This window comes from Arvicola amphibius, chromosome 5, assembly GCF_903992535.2.
Source record: "Arvicola amphibius chromosome 5, mArvAmp1.2, whole genome shotgun sequence".
Taxonomy (NCBI): domain Eukaryota; kingdom Metazoa; phylum Chordata; class Mammalia; order Rodentia; family Cricetidae; genus Arvicola; species Arvicola amphibius.
This window is the reverse complement of record NC_052051.1, coordinates 22,920,366-22,942,362: the sequence shown is the minus strand read 5'-3', so window position 1 is coordinate 22,942,362 and position 21,997 is coordinate 22,920,366. Positions and strand designations below refer to the sequence as shown.

At 38.0% G+C, this 21,997-nt stretch overlaps 1 protein-coding gene across 8 annotated transcripts in view; it reads right to left on the bottom strand.

Moving 5' to 3' along the window:
* The window catches only part of Ncoa6 (nuclear receptor coactivator 6), an 84,685-nt gene that overhangs the window by 37,014 nt on the left and 25,674 nt on the right, over positions 1-21,997 (bottom strand). For 7 of the 8 annotated variants that reach the window (XM_038329671.1, XM_038329673.1, XM_038329670.1 and 4 more), the window contains 4 exons: positions 16,498-16,599; positions 13,555-13,834; positions 10,130-10,285; positions 3,244-3,366 (listed from right to left, as the gene is read on the bottom strand). In XM_038329671.1, the coding sequence (XP_038185599.1) occupies positions 3,244-3,366; positions 10,130-10,285; positions 13,555-13,789 (514 nt within the window). In that variant the 5' untranslated portion in view covers positions 13,790-13,834; positions 16,498-16,599. Of the gene's footprint in view, positions 1-3,243; positions 3,367-10,129; positions 10,286-12,666; positions 12,777-13,554; positions 13,835-16,497; positions 16,600-21,997 lie in introns of those variants that run through there. The other variant, XM_038329678.1, reaches the window with a different exon arrangement.

The following is a 21,997-nucleotide window of genomic DNA, read 5'->3' as shown; positions in this document are numbered from 1 at the left end:
AGCCTTGGCTAGCCTAGAACTTGCTATATAGACCAGGTTGGCCTCAAACTCATAGAGATCCACCTGCTTGCCTTCTGAGGACTAGGATTAAAGGCATGCAACACACCTAGTCCTTTTTCTCATTTCTTAAGTCAAACTATTAGCTCATTAATTTTCCATTGATGTTTACCACTGATACCTGAGAGCTTTCCTTCCAACTTCTATAACGGACATATTTCACAAAATTTGATAGATATATAATATCTCCACTCTAAAATCTAAACACTTTTCAATTTCCATCTGATTACCCTTTTAAAACATAAGGCATTAGAATATAGTTTTTTTTCTTTTTTTCTTCTAGAATATGGTTTTAAAATTTCAAAACTATGGGGTATTTTATTTTTTAAGACAGGGTTTCTCTGTAGCTTTGGGGCCTGTCCTGGAACTAGCTCTTGTAGACCAGGCTGGCCTCGAACTCATAGAGATCCATCTGCTTTTGCCTCCTAAGTGCTGGGATTAAAGGCGTGTGCCACCACTGCCCAGATTTTCTCTACTTAATTTAACTTACTATAAAACTTCATTTGCATACCTTAAGGTCCAATAAACAGGTGAGAAAAGAAACCTTAAAATATAGCTGGTATAAAGAAATACATAGAGGTTAAAATATCATGGTAACTACAGGTCATCACTAACTAATTAGCCTGGTACTTTGTGTTATAAATGATCACCAGTATCTTCCATTAAATACCAATTTAACCTAAATCCATTTGCTTCAAGGTTTTCTATGTGGTAATGAACTCACAGCACTGTAATACTAGCCAGATGTTGGAATCATCATGCTGGCCTGAGTTTAACAAGTATCTCAACAATTCAAGACTTGATGGGATCTCTAACATTGTTCCCAGGATAAAACTGAAGATGTGTATGGTCACCTAAGACCAGAAAATATTAGTGCCCATAGGCAGAAGTTGAGATCAGAACCCAGATTCCCTGGAGTTCATGTCAGGTTTACTTATTTCTTTACTCTAAGAAAATGTACAGTGGCTAGGTTTTTCCTACTATACTTCTGACCTTCATTCTTTTTTTTTTTTTTTTTTTTTTGGTTTTTTGAGACAGGGTTTCTCTGCAGCTTTAGAGCCTGTCCTGGAGCTAGCTCTTGTAGACCAGGCTGGTCTCGAACTCACAGAGATCCGCCTACCTCTGCCTCCCGAGTGCTGGGATTAAAGGCGTGCACCACCACCGCCCGGCCATTCTTTTAGAATTGGCAATGGTACCACTTATGACTTTTTTTTTTTAATTTTTGTTTTTTGAGACAGGGTTTCTCTGTGTAGTCTTAGCTGTCCTGGAACTCACTCTGTAGACCAGGCTGGCCTCAAACTCACAGAGGTCTGCCTGCCTCTGCCTCCCAAATGCTCCCTATCATCAAGCTGCCTTAACACTTGCTCAGAGCTGTATGGGGGACCAGGTCTATATAAGTCACCAGGTTAGACATGCACATGAATAATATGACACTTCACATCAGTCCAACAGTAGACTTTGACATATGTATAAAACTGAGGGCTGTGAATACAGATGGAGTTCAACAACCGAGAGCTTGTCTATGCATGTGTGAGGAAGTTAAGGAACAGGTACCTGCTTTATGAGAGTGCTCACCTACCATCAAGCATGAGCTCCAATGATTACAGGTCTTATTTTATTTTAAAAATAAAGATGAAATATACATACTATATAGGGAAATAAAACATATACTACAGTTGAGTGAAATACAGTAAATAGCTTGAGGTTAACATAAATGTACAGGCAGTATAAAAATCCAATTCCAATTCTATGTCAAGTTCTTTGTTTTTTAGTTTTGGTAGAGTCTCTCTAGATAGCCCTGGCTGTCCTAAAATCCACTATGTAGACCAGGCTGGACTCAAACTCACAGAAATCTGCCTATCTTTGCTTCTCAAGTGCTGGAATTAAAGGCATGCCCCACTATGCTTGGTTATGTCAAATTTTTGCTTATAGTTCAGAACAGCAGTATATAAATGGGAGTTCCTCTACCTTTCTGCATAAAAAAAGATGTACTTTATGTGTATGAATGTTTTGTCTGTGTATATGTCTACACCAAGTGTGTACCTAGTGCCAGAAGGTATCAGAGTCCCTGGAACTGGGGTTACAGACAACTGTGAGCACTGTGTGTGGTTACTGAGAAACAAACCCAGTACCTCTGCAAGAACAAGTGCTCTTAACCACTGAGCCATCCCTCAGCTCCTCCTGCTGCGTCTCTTTCAAACAATACTATGGTCGTTGTCAGGGATGGAGCAACTGACTGCATACAGTTTCAGGCTCCTCCTCTTCAACCACGCAGCTGTGACTTTCCGTTTTATCTGAATAGACTCCTGAAGCTTCAAAGGTTTCAAAGCCACCAGTGCATCAAAAAGACCACTGACCTGAGAGCGAGAATATCTGGAATATTAGCCCACTGCTACTTGACCTGGGACAAATCGCTTCCTTTCCACAAATCCCACAATCTCCCAGCTTCTGAAAGTAAGAGCCAACTCAATTCTAATGTTTTGTGAATCATGGAATGTTGACTTCATCGCTGAAGGAGGAATTTCAGGATTACTAGAAAAGGAAGCAAACTATTTGTATCTCTTTTTAAATTCTTCCCTCCCCCTTTGAGACATGCAATCATTCTACCTTAGTCTCTTGCACAGGCATGTTCACCACTTCCAGCCAACTTCCTCAAATTCTAAATACATAAAAACACATTATCCCACAGACATGAAGATTCCACACGAGACAAAGGAACTCTGCTTACAGATTCTCAGACTCAGAGAAAGTACAAGGTGGAAAGTCACATCCTCTACTATACTATAAACATTTTGAGGGTAGAAAATGTCTTACTTGTTTCCATTTCAAATACTTAGCACAGATCCTGTCATACATTAGGTACTTAATAAATGTTTACTCCCTGACTCAGTGTTCATCAGATTTTAAGCCAAATACTGTAAAGACCTTAGCCTTGCTTTGTTATTGTAACCTTCCTGTGAGTAGTTCCTGTCTTAATTTTCTGACTGAGTAAATAAAAGTAGGTATGCTATATACCCCATTTAGATGGCAAGACTTACACCTTAAGAAACCAAGTCGATGCCTGGTGGTGGAGGCACATATCTGTAATCCCTGTAGTTGGGAGGCAGAACGAGGAGGATTTCTGTGAATTCAAAGCCTAAATAAGGAAACCGGTAAAGTGTCACGCAAGTGAATAGGAGGCCTCACCTGGACCACTTGCCATGGGAAATCCTGCCTCCATCCTAACCGAGTTTCCAGACGCCATGGGTCCATTCATTCTCACATCCTGGCTTCGGTTCTGACCCAAAGCCAGGTTGATAGCACCTTCCCCTGAAAATGACAGTAAAGTTATAAAATGTAAGTAGTCAGAGTAAAATACAGATCTTGTTTAAAGACAGTTACAGAAGAACTACATTTTTTGTTTTTGAAGAATTAAGTTTACCACTACAAAAAAAGGATAGCTCAGTATTAGAACCCTGACCCTAACTGCTCATTATATAGCCCATTATATAGCTCATTATATACTGGCTCTAAATTCAAGACTTCCTAACCTCTATCTCCAGAATGTTGGAATTATAGGAAACTAAAATCCTAGCCTATGCAGATAGTTCCATCTGAGCAAGCTCAAGGAGAGCATAATCAGTTCTCATATCATTAATGAAATTGCTCAGTGTCAGAGGGCTTCAAAGACTGGATACTGATTTTTCAACTGGACCACAAATTGTGTGTGGGCAGGGGAAGGATGACAGGAAGGAAAGGGAGTGGAAGAAACTGTCAGGAACTCAAAATTCTTCATTTCCTTCTGGGAGTTTATAATCAGAAGATAAGTTTACTGAAGATAGGAAGTTCAATGGGGAAAGACAGCAGGGTAGTATGGGATCACTGTTATATTTGGGTGTAGAAACAGCAGAACTTGTGATAAACAGCACAGATTTTCTTTCAATAACCGCAATGTAAAAAGGTTTCCAGGTATTGAGACTGTAACTCAGTTGGCAGAGTCCTTGCCTAGCATGTATAAAGCCCTGGGTTCTGTTCCCAGCACTGCACAAACCTAGAGTGGTAGAACATGCCTCTTATTCCAGCCCCCCAGAGGTGGTGGGAGGAAGACTGTTGGAGGCCTATGATAATACAAGATCCTATTTCAAAAACAAAACATCGAACAACAAAATGATCCCTACAGATTTGTGGTAGAGATGTCATCTAATGACAAGTACAGAAGTTTCTTCTACCTCCGTGACTCAAGGTAAGACCAGCATGTGAATAGGTTTTCAATGGGCAATGCTGGGTATTGAATCCAGGGTCTTCTGCATGGTAAGCATGTGTTGTACCAATATATTACATCTTTTGTACTGGTGTGCACGCACAAGCATGTGAGTGTATGTATGTCTGTGTGTGTGTGGGAGAGAGAGCTGGGTGGTGGTGGTGCACGCCTTTAATTCCAGCACTTGGGAAGCAGGGCCAGGCAGATCTCTGTGAGTTCAAGGCCAGCCTGGACTACTGAGTGATTTCCAGGATAGCCAGGGCTACACTGAGAAATCCTGTTTCAAAAAAAAAACAAAACAAAAACAACAACAAAATAATAAAAATAAAAGTTTGTGAGTCTTTTGCCTACATGCATGTATGTGTACCATATTTATACAGTACCGAAAGAAGTCAAAAGAGGGTGCTGGATCCTCGGAACTGAAGTTATAGATGGTTGTGAGCCACTATGTGGGTGCTGGGAACTGAAGCCAGGGCTTCTGCAAGAGCAGCAAGTGTTCTTATTTGCTAAATCAGCTCAATATTTTCTCTCTTTGAGTTTCACCTAGTAGGCAATAATATCAGTAGGATTATTTCAATTAAACAGATTCTAAGGAAACCAAAATCTTACTAGGCCTAATGGGAAACAGCTGCTGAAACAAGTTTTGGAGTGCTTCTTGCACTTAATCCACAATTTTGACTAATGCAGGATATTCCATAGAAGGCACTTTCACCTTGTGGACAGTTAAAATAAGCTCGCCTATCACTGGGGATTTGAACGACTGTATTCCCCAACTCCTTTCATAGCTTCAGATCTTGGTACCAGATAAAGCAAGAAGCTAATAAGAAGATACTTTCCTCTGTCCTGTCACTGAGCTTTCTGTGTAAAGTTTAACTAGGGAACTAAAAACATCCTATCAATAAAGGAACAATCATTAGAGGCTGTAAAATACTCACACTTGTTTATAGGAATCAGGAGTGAAAATCAAAGAAAGCATGGGATTTGGAGGTCTCACCACTGGAAAGGAACTATTAATATACTAAATTTGTTAAAATAGTTTAAGTAGAAGCATTTTTTTTTCCTTTTTTGGGTGGGAGATGTCTTTATTTCTTTATTTAAAAACAGGATCTTAGGGCTGGAGAGATGGCTCAGAGGTTAAGAACACTGGTTGCTCTTCCAGAGATCCTGAGTTCAATTCCAAGCACCCACATTGTGAGTCACAACCATTTATGAGATCTGGTGCCCTCTTCTGGCCTGGAGGCACACATGCAGGCAGAACACTACACATAATAAATAAACAAATCTTAAAAAAAAAAGAACAGGATCTTACTCTGTAGCCTTAATATTTGTAGCAATCCTCCTGCTTCAGCCTAAGTGCTGGAATTATAGATGTGAGTTACTTCACTCAGCTTCCCAAGCAGAAGAGTTTTGAAATAACATCAAGTAATAGCATTCCTTGTTTAAACGTTCTCAACATGGCAATGGTGGCGCCATCTTTAATACCAGCACTCATGAGGCAGAAGCAGGCGGATCTCTGTGAGTTCGACGCCAGCCTGGTCTACAAAAGCTAGTTCCAGGATAGGCTCCAAAGCTACAGAGAAACCTTGTCTCAAAAAGCAAAGAGGTCAGGGAAATAGCTCAGATGGTAAAGTGATTGCTCAGGACCTGAATTTAGTTTCCAGCACCCATTTAAAAAAGTCTGGAACAACATAATAATCAAAACACTAAGCATACAGAATAGAAAAAGAATATTAAGAGCTGCAAAAGAAAAAGGCCAAGTAACATATAAAGGCAGACCTATCAGAATTACACCTGACGTCTCAATGGAGACAATGAAAGCCAGAAGGTCCTGGTCAAGCATTATGCAAACACTAAGAGACCACCGATGCCAGCCCAGACTACTATACCCAGCAAAACTTTCAATCACCATAGTTGGACAAAACAAGATATTCCATGACAAAACCAGATTTAACTAATACCTAGGCACAAACCCAGCCCTACACAAAGTACTAGAAGGAAAACTCCAACCCAAGGAAGTTGGCTACCTCAATAAAAACACAGACAATTGATCTCACAGCAACAAATCCCAAAGAAGGAAAAAACACACAGAATAACATCACCAACAATGAAAACTAAATTAACAGGAGACAGCAATCATTGGTCATTAATGTCCCTTAATATAAATGGACTCAACTCACCTATAAAAAGACACATGCATACCTAAGAAACAAGCTGGTGTAGCTATCCTAATACCTATCAAAATAGACTTCAAACTAAAATCAATCAAAAAAGACAAAGAAGGACATTTCATATTAGTCACAGGAAAAATCCATCAAAAGGAAATCTCAATACTGAACATCTATGCCCCAAATACAAGGGCATCCTTATATGTAAAAGAAACACTTCTAAAGCTTAAATCACATATTAAACCCCACACACTAATTTGGAGACTTCAACACTCCACTCTCACCACTGGACAGGTCTGTCAGACAAAACAGAGAAATAAGGGAACTAACAGATGTTATGACTTAAATGGACTTAACAGACATCTATAGAACATTCCATTCAAGCATAAAAGAATATACCTTCTTCTCAGTACCTTATGGAACCTTCTCAAAAATTGACCACATACTCAGTAACAAAACAAACCTCAACAAATACAAAAAAATTGGAATAACCCATTGTATCTTATCAGATCACCATGGCTTACCATGGCTTAGAAGTAGAATTCAACAGCAACACTAATTCCAGAAAGCCCACAAATACATGGAAATTAAGCAATGCTCACCTGAATCATCAATGGGTCAAGGAAGAAATATAGGGAAAAATTAAAGACTTCCTAAAATTCAATGAAAATGACCACACAACATACTCAAATTTATGGGATACAATGAAAACAGTATTAAGAGGAAAAGTTCAGAGCACTAAATGCCTATATAAAGAAGCTGGAAAAATTCCACACTAGTGAATTAACAGAACATTTGAAAACTTGAGAAGAAAGAGAAGCAAACTTACCCAAGAGAACTAGATGGAAGGAAATAATCAAATTGAGAGCTGAAATCAACAAAATAGAAACAAAGAAAACAATACAAAGAATCAATGAGACAAAGAGTTGGTTCTTCAAGAAAATCAACAAAATAGACAACCTTTATTCAAACTAACCAAAAGGCAGAGAGAGAATTCTAAATTAACAAAATCAGAAATGAAAAGGGGGACCTAAAAACAGACACGGTGGAAATAGAGAATCATCAGGTCATATTTAGAAAACCTGTACTCCACAAAAATGGAAAATTAAAGGGAACAGACAACTTTCTGGATAAGTATCACTTACGAAAATTAAATCAAGACCAGATAAGCACATTAAATAGACCTAATACCTGCTAGAGAAATAAAAACAGTCATCAAAAGTCTCCAAAACAAAAAAAAAGTACAGGATCAGATGGTTTCAGCTCAGAATTCTACAAGATTTTCAAAACTGTTCCACACAATAGAAACAGAAGGAACATTGCCAAATTCTTTTTATAAGGCTACAATTATCCTGATACCACCACATAAAGACAGTACTAAGAAAGAGAATTACAGACCAATCTCACTCATGAACAAAGTTGCAAAAATACTCAAAATACTGGCAAATCAAATCCAAGAACACATCAGAAACATCATCCACCATGATCAAGTTGGCTTCACCCGACAGATGCAGGGATGCTTCAACATACGAAAATCTGTCAACATTATCCACCATATAAACAAATTGAAAAGTAAAAACCACATGATCACCTCATTAGATGCTGAAAAAGCTTTCGACAAAATACAACATCCCTTCATGATAAAGATCTTGGAGAGAGCAGAGATATAAGGAACATACCTAAACATAGTAAAGACAATATACAGCAAGCCAACAGCCAACATCAAACTAAATGGAGAGAAACTCACAGTGATTCCACTGAAATCAGGAACAAGACAAGGTTGTCCACTCTCTCCATATCTATTAAATATAGTTCTTGAGGTCCTAGCTAGAACAATAAGACAACAAAAGGAGAACAAGGGCATACAAATCGGAAAAGAAGTCAAACTCTCACTATTTGCTAATGATATAATGTTTACATAAGTGACCCCAAAAAATTAGATGAGGGAACTCATCTAAAAAAAGGTGGCAGGATACAAGATCAACTCAAAAAAATCAGTATCCCTCCTATATACAAATGATAAAGGTGCTGAGAAAGAAATCAGAGAAACATCACCATTTACAATAGCCACAAAAAACACAAACTATCTTGGGGGTAACACTAACCAAAGAAATGACTTATATGACATGAACTTTAAGTCTTTGAAGAAAGAAATTGTGGAAGATATCAGAAAATGGAAAGATCTCTCATGTTCTTAGATAGGTATGATCAACATAGTAAAAATGGCAATCCTACCAAAAACAAGCTACAGATTCAATGCAATCCCCATCAAAATCCCAGACTTTGAAATCTTCACAGACTTTGAAAGAACACTCAACTTCATATGGAAAAACAAAAACCTAGAATAGCCAAAATTATCCTGTACAATAAAGGAACTTCCAGAGGCATCACCATCCCTGACATCAAGCTCTACTATAGAGCTACAGTAATGAAAACAGCTTGCTATTGGTATACAAACGAACAGGCTGACCAGTGGAATTTGAATTAAAGACCCTGATAATTTATCCACACACCTATGGACACCTGATTTTTGACAAAGAAGCTAAAATTATACAATGGAATAAAAAAAGCATCTTCAACAAATGGTACTGGCATAACTGGATGTCAACATGTAAAAGAATGCAAATAGAGCCAAATCTATCCCCATGCACAAAACTTAAGTCCAAATGGATTAAAGACCTCAACATAAATGCAGTCACATTAAACCTCATTGAAAAGAAAGTGGGAAATAGCCTTGAACGCATGGCCACAGGTGACTGCTTCCTAAATATAATATCAGTAACACAGATACTGAGAACAACAATTAATAAATGGGACCTTCTAGAACTGAGAAGCTTCTATAAGGCAAAGAACACAGTCACTAAGACAAAATGACAGCCTACAGAATGTGAAAAGATCTCTACCAACCCCACATCAGACAAGAGATCTCCAAAATATTACAAAGAACTCAAGAAACTAGACATCAAATATTCACTTGATGAATAGGAATTGTATGAGACAATACTCCATATATAGAAGACAATAGTGCAAAAGATCTGCGGCAGAAGGGAGAGCTGTGTGTTCAAAGAACCAAATGAAAACTGGAGAGACTGGAAAACAGAGCTGACGGGGTGGGGGTGGAAGTTAACTAGCGTAAGTCTATATGAGGAAGGCCATGTCAGACTGTGCAAGCCCTGAGGTCATGGTAGAGAATTGGCCTGAATTTCTGTGAAAAGCAGCAAGCAACAAAAGAGCTTTAAGCTGGATATTATGTATTAGGCTGAGCATATTTTTATATTTAAGAGGGTCACTCTAGTGAAAACACAAAAAATTGTTCAGGACTCCCTAATCTGCTAGATAAACAAAGGAAATAATAAAGTTATTCAGTAAAAGAAAGCAATTAAAATTAGATATTCTTCAAATAGACAAGTCAGTTCCTTGCAGGGTACAAGTAAAACTAAAGTCTGAGACAGAACGCCAAAGAGCCAAAGGAATGATGCTCCAGGCTGCAGTAATACTTTAATGCTTCTCTATTCTAAGGTACTGCAACATGAAGCACAGGATACACAGTTGCTTGAGAGTCTCAAACATAAAGAGCAGAAGAACAGACAAAGCAGCATCAGAAACTACGTTGAATACCACTGTTACTGTATTTTGATTCAGATAGGCACATGGCAAAGTAAAGGACCTTCAATCTGAACGGAGAGAATCCCCAGATCCCGAAGCTGCTGGTTGTTGCTCTGAGCCAGGATCCGTAACCGCTCCGCTGCTTCCCGGGGGATGTTGAATGTGACACGTACGCTGTTCCAAGGCTCCACTTTCTGTACCTTTAGCTTGCTGGATTCTTGGTCATGAAGAAAAGAGAATAAAATTATCAATTTTCTAGACACTAGAGAATGTGCAACTAAAAAACAAAACAAAAAATCCTACTTTAGATAAGAGTACAGATCCCACTGAAGCACAACAAACTGAGGAAGGAAAACATACATTCAACAGGCTGTTGGAGAATACTATTTCAAGGTGTGTTACTTTTGTTTATGCTCTGGAGTATTTGTTTAATGATGCAAAGATGTGTCTGATTAAGTAAAATTCATCTGCGGTCAGGAGTTTGTGTCAGCAATTAGCTGACAGAAAGTGGTAGGGATGAGCCAGAAGGAGAAACGAGGAAGGAGGAGGAGCAAGAGAACAAGGAGAGAGGATGTCAGGGGCCAGCAGCCAGCCACGGTGTAGGAGTGAAAGAAAGATATACAGAAGTAAAAAAAGGAAAAAGTCCAGAGGCAAAAGGTAGTCAGGATAATTAAAGTTATGAAAAAACTTGTGAGAAACAAGGCAAGGTAAGGCTGGGCATTCATAAATAAGAATAAGCCTTCGTGTGATTTGGGAGCTGAGTGTCAGGCTCCCCAAAAAGCCAAAACAGTAAAAGCTTGCACTACAACAGGTAAGCTTCCTTTAGGGCAGAAAAACATCTGACATTCTACAATTCTGAAACTGACACATACTTCTGGACAGATTTTTAAGAATACAAAAAAACCTAACTAGTTTCTGAGGGAAGTATGTGTACACATGCTAAGGAGTGAAGTTAACCTAATATATACAAAATTTAATTGAAAATAAAATATTTATATAGACCTAAAAGTCTTAGTAGAAAATATTTTTCTTATTTATTTGTTATGTATACAATAATCTGTCTGTGTGTATGCCTGCAGGCTAGAAGAGGGCACCATACCCCATTATAGATGGTTGTGAGCCACCATGTGGTTGCTGGGAATTGAACTCAGGACCTTTGGAAGAGCAGGCAATGCTCTTAACCTCTGAGCCATCTCTCCGGCCCCAGAAGAAAATATTTAGTGACAAACCTTCACCACCTTGGATCTGGCAGTGATTTCTTGGATACAACAGTAAAGGGGCAAGCAACAAAAGAAAACAATAGAAATACTGGACTTCTTAAGGATTTCGTGTATTAAAAACCACTATCAAGTAGCTAGATACCATATCACATAGATGGCTATTATAAAAATAGACTATAGAAAATATTGGCAATGATATGGAAAAACGGGACTCCTTTGTACTAATGATGGGAATATATAAACTGTAAAATCTGCTAACAGAATTATACGGTACAAAGTTTAAAAAAAACTATATAATATAGCATTTTAAATTCTAAGTATCCAGCCAAAGAATTGATAGCAGGATATGGAAAATTATATCCATGTTTATGGCCGGATCATTTACAACAGCTAAATCATGGAAGTAATGCAGGTGCCAGCAACAGATAAATATTGGTAAGTAAAATGTGGTATAGACATGCATTCTGTGGAATATTCAGCCTGAAATGGGAAGGAAAGCCCATCACAAGCTACAGCATGGACAAACAATGAGAATACTATGCTAAATGAAATAAAGCAGTCATAAAGAGCCAAGTACTACACAATTTTGCTTGTATAATAGTCAAAATCATGGTGAGGGGAAAATGGCTCAGTGGTTTAGAGATCTGGGTACTCTTCCAGAGAATTGAGCTTCAATCCCCAGCACACATAACACAACTAGCTATATCTCTAGTTCCAGCAGATCTGATACCGTCTTCTGTCTTCCATGGACAATGCATGAATGTGGGGTATTTACAGACATGTAGGCAAAATACCCATACACATAAAAAAATCTAATTCTTTAATAAAAAAATCATAGAAAGTACAATGATGCTTATTAAGGGCTAGGATAGGAAAGGAATGTGGAAGTTATTAAATGATAGGTATAGATTTTAATTTTATAAGACAGGAGTTATAAAAATGGCCGCTAGTGATTGTTGTAAAATATAACTGTATTTAAGTACCATTAAACCACATATAAAAATGGTTACATGTAATTTGCAATCAAAGTATGAGAGATTAACTGAGTAATATTGTTTACAATTACATTTTAGACAAGGTAGCAAATAAAAGCTATCTGGTAGCTTCAGAATAAATAATTTCCCTTTTGTTATTAACTCAGATCAACTAAATGGTTTATATGTTTTATTCAATTATATCTTTTAATATTAATAAAATAGCCATACAGGAATATGCTTTCTCAAAATCCAGATACCTGTGGGAGTTCCTACATGTCACTTACCCCTCTTCCAGCTCTTAAACCATCAGATACTAAATACTACACAGAACCCACTTGCTCTAACGTAAAATAACAATGAAACAGATCACTTGCTAAGGGCAATGGGATTAATATACTCACAAAATTTAAAAATGGTTAGACAATGTTTAGTCAAAGTTCTCTTGCAGGTAAGGAAATTGGAGCCCAGAGAAAGGCTAAGTGATCCAGAAAGCTGTAGTTACCTAATGAAATCAGACATGGCATTAAAATCCAGCCCTGAGGTTTGACTATTGCCTTCCCATGACATCTGGAGACATGTCTCCAAACACCGAAAAACTGTGGATCCCAGTTCCACAGAATAAAGACAGAGTTTCTTTCCAATCTGATAATTACTGGAAACTTATCCATGTTCTTTATACTAGTCTTAATGTTAATATAGTTGAAAATGTTTAATTACAATCAGTTAAACTGTACTAGCAACTTTTAGAACTAGGCAAGATAGCCTACACGTATAATCCTAGAATCAGAGTTTCAGGAAGATCACTATACTAAAGGTAGCTTAGGCTACATTCCTGTTTTAGGGAGAAAATAAAAGCCTTTAGAATTTCATCATACCAGAGACTATCTGACAAAATGTTTTTGAGTCAAAAATACAATCTGGGCCAGTGAGGTGGCTCAGTGGGTAGCTACCCACCAGGTAAAGCTGATGACCTGAATCTGATCCTTGGTTCCTGCATGGAGAAAGGACACATGTACTATGGCACGTATCCACCTTACATATACAAAATAAATAGGTATACTATAATAAAGACTAAAACATCAGTCTTCAGTAATAAAACCTGACTTCTTTCTAAAACACAAACTAAAAAATAATAAATAATGATAGTAACAAAACATGCTAACAGCAGGGGAAGGCTCTACCTTTGCACCTAAAACCAGCCTTCCAATTTACGCTGTAGAACTAATAGTAACCATGAAAGGGCAAACATTCAAAAGAGTAATCAGAAAGAACAAAATGTAAGCAATTACCCATGTGTAACAAGTTGGGCACATTCTTTAATATTGCATCCAGTTTCCATTTGAAGTCTTTATCATCTATATTTCCTTTGAAGGCTATAAAAATTGTGGAATCCTCCAAAATATTATCACTTTTTGTGTCATCATCTTCTAGTCCAGAGTCAAAATCCACCTCTGAATCTTCCATTGTTGATGAACACAGGGAAGTATAGATGTCTTCGAAGTTTGGAAGGTCATCCAAAACCATGGTGTATTATTCCACAAGTAAATGCAAAGTGAACAATAAGAAAACCTTCAAAAACAAGGGAGGAATGCAGAGTATTATAACATATCATCACATACTCAACATATCATTATTATTTAACATATCATCCATACTTCTCTAAATGATGTAATTTATTCACTAAGTAAAATTTCCTTTCATAATACTATATGCTACTATTTTGTAGGGAGGAACATACAAAGGGACACAGGGAAATAAAGAAGGGAAGTGTGCAGTGCACACCTGTAATCTCCGCAGGGAAAACACGAGTCTGAGCCCACCCTGGCTGCAGAGTCTTGTCTCAAACAAACAAAACAACAGCATTACAATCCTTTGTAAAAACAACTTTATTTACTTTCCAGCTACATTTTAAAAATTCTAATAAACAACTGGGCAGCGGAGATGCATGCCTTAATCCCAGCACTCGGGAGACAGAGGCAGACAGATTTCTGAGTTGGAGACCAGCCAGGTCTACAAAGCAAGTTCCAGGACAGTCAGGGCTACACAGAGAAACCTTGTCTCAAATCAAACAAACAAAACCCAAAAATTCTAATAAATATTAGAAGTAAATAAATAAAACCAATAAAGGTTTCTAAGGCTTAAAAGCTGCTGCTTAGCCAGAGAAAAGACTGAGTCTTGAAACTGCCTAAAACCTGTAACTATTTAATTTAGCAGGCATTTCAAAGTAAGAATTACAAGAAAAATAACCTAATGATGCATGTAAAACAAGAACAAGTCAAACCAAAATTAGTAGATGGAAAGCCATAACACAGGCTGGTGAGACAGCTAAACAAATAAATACATTGCTTCTAAGCCTGCAAACCTGAGACTGTCTCAAAAAAATTAGTGGGCTGGTGAGATGACCTTAGCAGGTTAACTGTGACTACTGCCAAGCCTGATGATGAGTTTGATCTCTGGAAGCCACATAGTAGAAGGAATCAAGCTACAAATGTCCTCTGACCTATCACACCAAAGCCATCTACAGAAATAAGTAGTAAATAAAAATGTTTCAACTTTTTTTCATAAAAGGAAATAAAAAATAAATGCTAGGACAGGTGTTAATGAAATGAATAAAACAAAAATATGATATTAATGAAACAAAGAGTTAGTTCTTTGATAATAGAACCAAACTAACCAAAATAAATAGAGATGAATGAAGAAAATGAAGGGGCTGGAGATGTAGGTCAGTTGACAAGTGCTCACTTAACATGCACAAAGCCTTGGATTTGGTCCCCAGCATCACATAAACCAGGCACAGTGATACACACCTATGATTCCAGCACATGGAAGGTGGAAGCAGGAGGATCTGGCCATAAAAAGAGTTCAAGGCCAGCTTGGGATACAAGAGGCTTTTTCTCATAAAAAAATGTAAGTATACATACATACATACATACATACATATGTACATACTTACACAGACTAAAAAGGAGTTATGAAAGCAGTGAAATTCAGAAGATCATTTAGGAATATTTTGAAAACTTACAGTAAGTTGTAAAATCTCGAAGGAATGGGTACTTTGCTCAATATATGAACAACCCAAATTGAACCAAGAAGATATAATCAAAAAAATGGTTTACACACACTGAGGGCTAGTATGATGGCTCAGGGTGTAAAAGCTCTTGCAGCCAAACTTAAGTTTAATGCCCAGAAACTATATGAAGGAAGGAGAGAACTACCTCTTGCATGTTTGCTGACTTCTACGTCTCTTGGTGGCACAAACATGTACAAATAGAAATAAGACATAGAGGCTGGAGAGATAACTCAGCAGTTAAAGAGGGCATACTGCTCTTATAGAGGAACCAATGATTTTGAGCTGCCATGTGGGTGTTGGGACCTGAACCTGGCTTCTCTGCAAGGAGAGCAAGTATTCTTAACCCCTAGGCTAACTCTCCAGCCCTACTCTACCTCCCACCACTCTTACTGAATACAGTGCTTGAATTCTCTGTTGTATGTTTGCATTTCTGGGGGGCATGGTCTATGTAGCTCTGGTGTACTGGAACTCACAGAGATCCATCTGCCTCTGCCTCTAGAGTGCTGAAATTAAAGGTTTATGCAAAATCTAAAATAAAAGTGTATGGTATCACTCCTAGTTAGTACTTGAATTCTTTAACAGGAGGTGAATAAAAAGCATAGAAATAAGGAAGAAGAGGTCAAATCACTCCTGTATACAGATATGATTATATACTTAAAAGACCCTAAGAACCTCACCAGAAAGTGTGTAAGGCTAGAAAATACTTTCCATAAGAAATTAGATACACAAAATTTACAGAAAAACCAGCAGCAGGACTACTGGGATGGCTCAGCAGCTTAGTGTTCTTGTAGAAGACTGGAGCTTGCTTCCCATGTCAGGTGTCTCACAACCTTGTCTATAACTCCAGTTCTAGTGGAACCTAACGTCCTCTTCTGGATTCCATGGTTACTCATAAACACACATGCAAATAAAAATAAATCAGCAGATTCTCTATATAGTGATAACATGTTGTGAAAGAAATCAGAGAGATGAATCCAGGTTCAATTCCTAGAATCTCATGGAGGCTCTCAACTGTCTGTAACTTCAGCTCCAGGGCATCTGTCAACCTCTTCTTGCCTCCATGGGAACTGCATGAATGTAGTGGACATACATAAGGTAAAACATACACAATACATATAAAGTGGACTTTTTAACAAATTGTCTTACATAAAGTTTCACTTACCAAAATGTCTTAATTTTTATCACTTATCCAGGTCATCCTCTAAGTCCAAACAAGGTGGCATCTTTTGGGCTTGTATTTCAAAGTAGCAGCCAAATCAGAATTCTTTTAGAAAGGAAATAAAAAGGAGAAAAAAGAGAGAGAAATAAAAAGAGAGGAAAGAAAAACCACAGTATTATAAAGATATCAGGGTAAAAAGTACAAACACTGTAAGTTATAGTCAATATGGGAATTCTAGAAATTGTTAAATCAGAATTCTCATTAGAAATCTTAAAATATGCCCTACTGCTCATTATAGAATGTAGAAGCAAAACTCAGGAACCCAAACCAGCTTCATATAAGAATCACAGAACTGGGAACTCTGGCTTCCATCACTCTACAGACTTTCATTCCTAAACCTGCATAATTAAACAGGGAAACTGCCTACAGATATTTGGAGCCAAATATTGTCCTTTGTATAAGTTTTTAAAGATTTATTTTGTGTGTATGGATGCTTTGGGTGCATTTATATATGTACAACACATGTGTGTCCAGTGCCTCTGGAGGCCAGAAGAGTTACAGATGGTTGTGAGCCACCACATGGGTGCTGGACCCAACCCAGGTGCCCTAGAAGAGCAGCAGAGTTCTTAACTGCTGAGCATCTGCCCAGCCCCACAGAATTATTTTCTATTCACACTGAATATTAGACTCACATCATCTAACAGAGTATCGATTTTTAAACTCCATAAAGTATAATTGCCTTTTCCTACTTTATTCACAATATCATAGTTTTAATTAAAATTTTAGTTTAAATTGTAAAGCATTCTTTATGGTAAACATATAAATTAAACATGAAAATTTTATTATTTTGGCATGCTTCAGAAAAAAAATTACCTATCTTAACAAGATAGTGTTAGACTATAACATATTTAACTGGGGTGCTATAACTTTGTTATTGCCACATACTTATTAAAATCTTTAAAATCTCTGTAGTGTGTGTGCACACATGTACACACGTGTCACAGTGTGCAGAGGTCAGAGGACAACCTGTGAGAATCAGTTCTTCTCTTCTACCATCCTGGGGACTGAACTTAGGTCATCAGGCTTGGTGGCCAAGTGTCCCTACCCTCAGAAACTATCCTGCCAGCTCAATATTGATTTTATAATCTTGACATTTTATATGGATATGCACTGGTAGTAGTTAGTAAGTAAGAAAAAACTATTTTAATTGCTTTTTTAATTCAAGAAAAAAGTATTTTTAAAGTTAGACCATAAGGAAAAATCTCAATACATCTAAAGAAACAGTAGAGTGCTCAAATACTCTAATAAACAGTGCACTAAAATGATTAACTCAAGATAGAACCAACAAATAAGTCTTTCCATCTTAAAGGAACAGCAAAACCTATGGATTCAGGTTAAGAAAAAAATATCAAGCAAATATTCAAAATTTCTAGAAAATTGTAAATAAATACTACATATAGGAACCAAAAAATACAGGCAAGTTGTGAGGAAGAAATTCACAGTCATGACTCTGTGGGTGGTGGCAGCGAGTATAAGTACTTTGGGAACGCAAGTTTCATCTGTGTATTCGAGTGGACAAAATGGCAAAGACTGTCAAGACTCACGAAGGGTTTCTCTGTGTAGTCATAGCTATCCTGGAACTTGCTTTGTAGACCAAGCTGGCCTTGAACTCCCTGAGATCCCCTAGCTTCTGCTTCCCAAGTACTCGGATTAAGGGCACATGCCACCACCCCCCAGCTTGTCTTCTTTATTTTTAAAGTAATGGCTACCACTCGAATCCTGGAAGGTTGACTTCAATCAAACCTTCTATGTAGCTGAGTTTGTTCTTGGATTTCTGACCCTCCTGCGCCTACCTCAGAAACGTTGTCATTTCAGATTCATACCATTATGCCCCATTTGCATGGTTCTGTTCTCAGGCTACTGATTCCCATTACTGACCTAAACCAAAGATTTTTCTTGTTGTTTTTTAAAACATATTTCTGTCTCTGAGATATAAGGTATAATGCCCAAGGTGACCTTGAATTTTCCTTCCTTCCTTCCTTCCGTCTTTTTGTCACATGGTTTTACTTTGTGGCCTGGAATTCATTATGAAGACCAGGTTGGTCTTGAACTGACGGAGGTCCACCTTCCTGTTGAGTACTGGGATTAAAGGCATGTGCTACCACCACAAATGGCTGACCCTGAACTTTTGGTCTTCCCTAATGGGATTATAGGATGAACCAGAATGTCTGATTTATGTAGTGCTGGAGATGAAATCTAGGATTTCATGTATGCTAATATGTACCCCATATTGCTTTTCAAACATTTCTGCTAGAATCATCTCTCATACTCTCTTTGACCAATCTGATTAATTTTGAAAGATGTATTTTATTCTTTATGTTCTTATGTTTGTTTGTATGCACACGTGTGCTCCAGTGGTCATAAAGTCAAAGAAGGGTGTCTAGTCCCTAAAACTGGCATGGATGCTAAGAACTGGACTCTGGTTAAAGCAGTTAAATCAAGAGCTCTTAACTGCTGAGCCATCTCTCATCCCCCAAACTGGTTATCTTCTTAACTGATCAGTGTGCTTTATGCTTTCCATGATTGAAAGGTAAGAACTAGACTTACTCATATCAACTTTGATCTTTTAGGCATTTTGCATTAAATTATGTATACTTATGAGGGAGCACAATCTTGCTGTCTAGCAATTTTGAGCTACTGCTGCCTCTAATTTCTTACTTTATGTATTTATTTTTAATGTATGTGAGTGCGGTACCTCTAGAGGCCAGAAGAGGCATCATATACCCTAGAACTAGGAAATAGGCATTGTGATTCCTGACATGAATGCTGGGACTATCTGTCTATGTAGAAGCAGTACCTACTCTTAACTGCTGAATCATCTGTGTAGCTCCTGTTGATAATTGCTTGAATTGGAAAATTAGAATATCTCAAAGCTGAAAAAGATTTCCTGTTTGTTTTGTTTGAGTAAATGGCTGAAAAAGAGACACTTCGATGTATGTTTTCCTTGTTTTACTAATAAAGTTAAACTTGAAAAAAAGAAATTCATAGTCATAAAATATCTACAAGAGGGGGAAGGGTAAGTAAATAAATGACTTAAATAGCTGGCTCAAAGTTAGAAAAAACCATTAAAATGAGCTAATAGGGAACAAAATGAGACATTAATAAAACAGAATTCAATTAGAAAATAGAAAAAGAACATACATTGATAGGACACACCTGCAATCAGCCTGAAGGAGGCCGAGGCAAGAGTGGCACAAATTAAAGGCCATTCTCAACTACATATTAAGACCCTTTCTTCACTAAACTCTAAAGGGAAGCCAAGCAGAAGTGGTGGTGCACGCCTTTAATCCCAGGGCTTGTGAGGCAGAGGCAGGCAGATCTCTATGAGTTCTAGGCCAGCCTGATCTACAAAGCAAGCTCTAAGACAGCCAAGGCTACAAAAGAAACCCTGTCTTGAAAAACAAAACCAAGCAAACTAACCAGCCTCAGAAAGGGACAGGCCTAGCTGTTCAGGCTGGTGATCTCAGCATTAGGGAGGAGAGGGAAAGTAGGGCAGGAGTATCAAGAGTTCAAAGCCAGTCTTACAAGGAAGAGTCTGAGGCCTGCACTGCACAAGACTCTATCTCAAGTAAATAAAAATAAATAGGAAAATTGATAATGCTTTTAAAAATGTAAGTCAGGCCGGGCGGTGGTGGCGCACGCCTTTAATCCCAGCACTCGGGAGGCAGAGGCAGGCGGATCTCTGTGAGTTCGAGGCCAGCCTGGTCTACAAGAGCTAGTTCCAGGACAGGCTCTAAAAAAAAAAAAAAAGCTGCAGAGAAACCCTGTCTCGAAAAACCAAAAAAAAAAAAAAAAATGTAAGTCAGGTAGTACTCTGCAGCCAAGTCTAACCCTGAATTCTTGGCAATCCTCCAGTCTCACCTCCTCATGTGCTGTGATTACAAGTAGGGGCTATCATGCTCAGCTCAAATATTTTTATATTGGAAGAATATTTTTTAAATAGTTATATAACTAGTTGATTTAAGAAAAAAAGAAAGAAAACAACGAACTGGTGGTGTTGGTGTACTTGGGAGCCTGAGGCAGGAGGATCTCTGTAAGTTTGAGACCAGCCTGATCTACAGAGTGAGTTCCAGAACAACCAGGGCTACACAGAGAAACCCTGTCCTAAAAAACTGAAAAAGGAAAGAAACAAAAAGACAAAGAAATTGAAAAGAATTGATGACTACTTTGGTCAAGGTTTTGTTCATCATAATTTTTTTTTTGAAACAGGGTTTCTCTGTACAGCTCTGGTTATCCTGGAACATACTATGTGGACCAGACTGGTCTTGAATTCAGAGATCCCCCTGTAAAGGCATTCACCAACACGCCCAGCTACAAGGTAAATATTTTAATACTCCTGAGAGCACAGCACAAAGGTCCTTGAGCCCACAGATCTCCAGGGAGACCAGGAATGTTAAGTACACAGGATTATCTTCCCAATGGGAAAGAAGAAAAACTTATTTTTCCATCCAGAAAGCTGGGAATTGGAAGTGTTTAACAACCTGGTAATCTGCATTATCTCTTGGTCCAGTTCATAACAAGGGTTGGAATTGGCTAGTAATCTAAATGACTTTCACAGCCAGGGGCTCCCCCAAATCCCACAACCAGGACCAGAGATACCCAGTAGTCTAAATGGCCCTTATATTTTCTATATAGCCAGGGACTCCCCCAAGTTCCCACAACCAGGACCAGACTGGCTAATAGCCTAAATGATCTCTACACTATTTGTATGACTAAAACAAGGTCAGATCCTTAGGCCTTTAAGCTAGTGCAGGTAGCCTATCTCTAGAACCAATTGTCTTGGAAGAAATGGCATATACTGAGTTAAGTTACAATGTAATTATTTTCCTTCCAGGAACTGTATCACATCAGGAAACTTTCCCCCAAATTATAATGTGTTTCAATTTGTTGGGGATAAGCCACCTGGTATCAGACTCCCCGAAGTCTTGATCCAGATGGACCAAGTCAATATGAACCAGATTTTTCATTCTCACCTCTTCACAGTTCAAGCTTCCACCATGACCACCTGCAGGATCCCAGTCACCCCTAAGCACCATACACAAGTGGAATGAAAAACAATACTTTATAGATCACAGAAATCTAATGACCTGAAGTTGTTCCAGAGCACACAGTATACAGGAAAACTTTCAATTCTTTGTAAAATTACATTTATTTTATTTTACATGTATGTGGGCATACTCATGTCACTGTGCTCACATGGAGATCAGAGGACAACTTCAGAGTCGGTTCTCTCCTTCCACTTCTCTGCGGGTTCCAGTGACTGAATACAGTTAATCAGGCTTGATAGTAAGCACCTTTACTGAATAAGCAATCTTCCCAGCCCCTCAATTCACTTTATGAAGTAAATATAAACACTCAAAGTCAACACGATTCGGAGGCAGAAAGCTACAGATCAATCTTAATTACATTGTTTGGTGTGTAGGACTTTAAGTCAAACTCTAAA